Source organism: Acanthisitta chloris, unplaced genomic scaffold (assembly GCF_000695815.1).
Source record: "Acanthisitta chloris isolate BGI_N310 unplaced genomic scaffold, ASM69581v1 Scaffold35321, whole genome shotgun sequence".
Classification (NCBI taxonomy): Eukaryota; Metazoa; Chordata; class Aves; order Passeriformes; family Acanthisittidae; genus Acanthisitta; species Acanthisitta chloris.
In genome coordinates, this window is record NW_008657110.1 from 1 (window position 1) to 5,110 (window position 5,110).

The window sequence follows — 5,110 nt, forward strand, 5'->3', positions numbered from 1 at the left end:
CCTCCCACCCCTCTATGCACGTGCTCTTGCTACAGGACTCTCTGTATCGTTTCATACACGGACGTTATGTACAGCTGGACACAACAGCTCACTCCAAGGGCGCTTTGCCTTCACTCAGCATTTGCAATACTCAAATCATGAAAGGATTACCAAGCCACCACTGTCTACACAAACAAAGCATAACTTCCTTTCAAACAGCTCCCAGGGAGTCAGGAGCTGTCCGAGAGGGACTGCTCGGGCAGTTCATGGGGCAGGAGGAGGCAGAGGGAACAGGGGCTGAGGGGACAGCCCAGGCTGGGGGAGCTCTGACACACAGTGCCCACAGCCCCTCACCAGCTACTAGGGGTGGTTCTCCTTTCCTCAGTGCCCCGGCACACCTTGGTCACACCACACACAAAGCAGGACGGGTTTGTTTCACCTTCTAAAGTGCAAGATGCTATAAAACATCAACCTCCAGATTCTGTCTGAACCTGACTGTGTTGCACTTGCAGCAAGCACCCTGACCCCCAAGCCCCAGGGACTCCCTGGCACCACGGCCGGACACAGTGACCCTCCTGAACCCTCCAATCCATTTAGCTCCTAATCCAACCCAGTAACCTCCTTTGTTCAGTTCTGACCACAGGAAAGGCACTGAGCTGACACAGCCAGGGGGAGAAGCTGAGCACAGTCCAGCCCGGTGCTGGGATCCCTCAGCCCTGCCCTGTGCTCCCCCTCCAGCCCCAGCCTGGGCAGGACCATCCCTGAGATCACTCCCTGCTGCCCCAGGAGGGGGCTGGATCTGCAGGGCAGCACTGACATGTGCTGCCAGCACTGGGGCTCTGAGTCCTGGCAACGCTTGTTTGCTGTGGGGAAAAAATGCAGTAGACAACTTCCACGTCACAGGTACCTTTAATTTCTCATTCAGGTTTGAGTTATGTACATGAGGGTGCTTTACTTCAGACTTAAATAAAGTTTCTAGGTCCTACCAGGAATTAAACAGATGTCATTACTTTACAATTGCAGATGCATGGAGGGATTTAAGATGCATTACTTGTGTATCTGGAATTTTCCAACAGGACAAAAAGCAGCAAATGTTTCCAGTCCAAGCAGCTAACAAAGGAAAAAGACTTGACTCGTGCATGCTCAAGTGCAGCAACACACCCCAAGATGACAGAAGCCACTGGATCTTAACCTGCTCTGGAAACACCACGTCAGGACCCTCCAGCCCTTCCCAGGGGCCCCCACAGCCCACCCAGCTCCTCCCTCCCCCAGGGCAGCGTGCAGGGCCCTGGGCCCTCCCTGTGCTGGTCGGGGACCCTCAGCTGTACAAGGGACAGTTTAAAAGCCACGGATTAAACCAAAGGAATAAAACAAAGCACAGATTCACCTGTTAAAACATCAGACTGGTACTGCATTGTACTGCCCATTTCAAAGGGAATTTCTAAAAAGACCTGGTTAGTCTGGTAAGTATGGTCATTCTTCGTTATCTACAATGGAATCTGTCACAAAATGCTGATTAAAATATTAATCCATAGTATTTTAATTCGTTTCAGATCAAAATATGTAACTTTAGGGATATGCAAATTACAAACTGCGTATACCACCACCATCTCCTGTGGGAGTTGGGCTGGGGCAGGGCTGGGGCCTGGCTCACTGCCTCGCAGGCTCGGGCTGACCTTCAGTGCTGCCCCCAGAGCACTGCAGTGCCCAAGTGTCTCTCCACATGCAAACCCCAGGACGCTGGTACTGGAGCCACGGTGCCAAGGTGAGGATCACCTCATTGTCAAAGGGTTTCCAAGGAGGCACTAACAAAATCCAGAAACTGCTGCATGCCCCAGCGTCCTGCCAGTGAGTGAGGGAGGTGTCCTTTGACCCTGCTGTGTGATAGGAATTGCACATCTCTAACAAACATGGAAAGCAAACAGCAAGTTGGACCATGGCAGTCATTTGGGAGAGGAAGCTCTACTGGAAACTGGATCACTAAACTCTAGTGGGATGGACAACTCCTCCTGGAAGTTTGTCTAGCATAAAAAAACCAAACAAAAACCCCATTTAAACTTAGTTTAACAACACAGCTTAACCATTGAATGACCAAATAAAAAATAAATACATTTATCACATCAGCTGCTACTAAGATTTGTTGTCTTCATTCAGGTTTACAGTCAGTTCTATAAATATACCAACCCCTGCATGATAGGAGGCCAAAACAAGTGTTTTCGGTTGATTTGGCAAATGTTTCATGACAAATATTCCAGAGTTTAATTAATTTCCATTAATTACAGATAAGGTTCAGAAGATTCTGAATTGCAGCCTTATTATCTAGTATTCTTAGAGAAGATTTATTAAGCACACTTAAGTGATGTTACATAGATACACATTTCTGAAAGAGCCCTACAAAACTTTTCCCAAACGAGGTCACCAATTCAGGCACCACCAGACAGCAGAAAGAAAAACAGGTATAATTATCCAACATAACGACACTGTCAACTATGCAGTTAAGTGCCCCATTCCGCCCGCGCCTGCCTGCTCAGGTCCGACGTGACCAGTGCCAGCCCATGTTCTTAAACCTATGGTACTCTAGACAACGTATGTAAATTTACAGTATACAATTTGGATTCACCATGCATGAATACTTTGTGTGTAACATTTAATAAGCTCAATCTACATCCAGAATAATTTACATGAAAGGACAATATTTATTTAAACAGAGCTCGATGGGTAACCATGGTATCTGAGTGCATCCAGAGGAAGGGGTCGCCGTGAACTCCATCAGCGACACTCCCACACTTTTACTGTTTGATCTACACTCCCAGTCACCACGTATGGGGCTGTCTTGTGGAAATCTGCCAGGAGACAAAACCTCACGTTACCAACAGACCTGAACCCACAGCACTCCCACTCTCACTGGACTTTTCAAAACAACTCCACCAGCTCAAAGACAAATTTCAAAGCTCCTCATGGCTGTAATTCTGCACATTCTCTCCTGCTGCAATTTTGTCAAGTGTGAAAATCCAGTTTCAGTTCAGTTATAAAAGTACTTTCCCAGAAAAGAAATCACGATAAAGTTGTAACAGAGAAGAGTTCAAAACATCTGACATCGATAAAACCCTTAAACCCTACCAGGAAACAGAACTTCAGGTATGTAACAAGAGTCAAGGTAACCTGACTTTTTGCCACAGACAGTGAGCTGGAGCTCGAAAATGTACAGTACACTGTTCCTTGAGAGATCCCAAAATATTTTACACATAAATCCATCTTGGACTGGCTCGGAGGCAGGACAGGGAAGTTTAACCCAGAGGAATCAGCCACCCTCACTGCAGGAAGGGTCAGCAAAGCCAGCTGTGACCAAGGCAGCCCATTCCAGGGGGCTAATCAGGCCCTGCCAAGGGTTTGATGATCCTCATCATACTCCTCCTCACCCTTTCTCATCTGCTGTCCTCGGCCACCCCAGGGGAAGTCAAACCCTGCACTGGATCAGACCTGCCAGTGTGGGCAGGAACCCTCAGGAACCAGCTCCAGGCTCCCTGGTGACCTAACTCACACAGCTTTGCTGGTGGAGCTACAGACTGACGGAGAAACACAGACTCAAAAATCAACAGAGTCCAGAGCAGAGCCAGCTTTGCTGAGCAGGGAGGAGTGGGTTTGTGCTGGCTTTGCCAGGGCAGGGGGAACTACTGTCTGCCAAGATTTGGTAACACCAGCCAGGAAGGCCCAGGACTTCAAAGTACTTTGTGTTCTGACTGTTTTGTGCACACCCCACTCCTCTTCCTTCAGCTGGGCAAGCACTGGCACTAGAGCACTCCCCAGATGCCTGCACACTCTGGTGACAGGTTCCAGACCTCCCTGGCAGTTAAGATCCCTTATCCATGTACAACACTGGCAGCAGAAGTCGAAAAATCCAGCATACTCCAACTGCTCTCTGCCCTTATTTGATTAACACACACAGAGCACAAGGCCTCGCGAGGTGCATGCCAGGCTGGTGCTTGCTGCAGCTGGGGAGATGCAGCAGCTCTGGCTCTGCCTTGGCAGTAAGCACGGGGAGCAATACGTACCCAAAGAGGTAACAAAGTGTTCGTGCGCGTTGAGGGTTTTCATGCATCGCTTGTTCTTGAAGTCCCAGACACGGAGAGTCTTGTCATCAGCACAGCTCAAAATAAACTTTCCCCCAGAATGGAACAGGACACCACGTACCCAGTTATCATGGCCCACCTTGTGCACAAGGAGAGAGGAGTGAGCAGGTGCAGGTGTGAGTGAGGGCCCCACACCTCCACCTGCAGGGACCCCAGCCCCACGGGACAGCGCCGAGCTGCTCCAACTGCCAGAGCACAGCTCATCTCCAGTTCTATTATTACACCTCTATCAGCGCTCCCAACAATGCGAGCTCCTGTCCTTGAAGGCAAACAAACTGCAGCCCTCATGTGATCTGCAGTGCTCCTGCTCCCCGGCCCAGTCCCAGCAGCCGGTGCCACCGGAATCCGGGGAGCATGGCCACGGCCCGCGGGAAGTCCCACACGTGGGAAGGACACGACATTTTGCAGCAGACAAAACTCAGATCACTATCAGCATTTCTGCAGACAAACCAAGCTCCTCATCTCAGAGCCTACACCACAGCACTGCAGACACACTGTGGGCTTTGAGCTTCTCGGGATTTCTTAGCAACAACAGGATCTGAGCTACAGAAGCTGTTAAAACTGTATTCACAGTGTTTGCCTTATTTCCATAGCTCTAACTTCCCCTGGACACATGACACACAAAGTAACACATTGAATGAAAACTGGCTCTGGCCACCAGAAAAACACCAATGGACTTACAAGTGTCATAAGGCACATGCCAGTGCTAATGTCCCACATCTTAATGGTCTTGTCTCTGGATCCAGACAGCAGAAAAGGCCCAGGCTTGCCACTCTTCTTAGTCTACAGAAAATCATGGTTTAAGTTATGACATACATGGGTGGAAGGGGGAAGAGGAGGAAGGAAGCAGATCCCCTCCCAGTGCAATTGCTTAGTACCGAACCAGATCCCACAGCAGCTTACAGCAAGCAAACCCACACTGCCAAAGCTGGGGCAGGGGCACTAACACCAGGAGAACTGAACAGAAATGGGAACTAAACAGTCTGGGAAAAGAAATGGTT

General features: G+C 49.4%; 1 protein-coding gene across 1 annotated transcript; it reads right to left on the minus strand.

Annotated features, from left to right (window-relative positions):
• Positions 1-2,299: 2,299 nt before the first annotated feature.
• On the minus strand, positions 2,300-4,888 carry LOC103811608 (lissencephaly-1 homolog). Its single transcript, XM_009084592.1, has 3 exons — positions 4,791-4,888; positions 4,032-4,188; positions 2,300-2,822 (listed from the first exon to the last, which is right to left on the minus strand). The coding sequence occupies exons 1-3, from the start codon at positions 4,827-4,829 to the stop codon at positions 2,749-2,751; spliced, it is 270 nt and encodes an 89-aa protein (XP_009082840.1). The 5' UTR covers positions 4,830-4,888; the 3' UTR covers positions 2,300-2,748.
• Positions 4,889-5,110: the final 222 nt, after the last annotated feature.

Excerpts from the sequence above, each read along its gene's own strand:
- LOC103811608 (XM_009084592.1), bottom strand. The coding sequence starts at position 4,829 with ATGTGGGACATTAGCACTGGCATGTGCCTTATGACACTT. Across the intron at positions 4,189-4,790 it reads GCATGTGCCTTATGACACTT|GTGGGCCATGATAACTGGGT; the intron begins GTAAGTCCATTG and ends CTTGTGCACAAG. Across the intron at positions 2,823-4,031 it reads ACACTTTGTTACCTCTTTGG|ATTTCCACAAGACAGCCCCA; the intron begins GTACGTATTGCT and ends GTCTCCTGGCAG.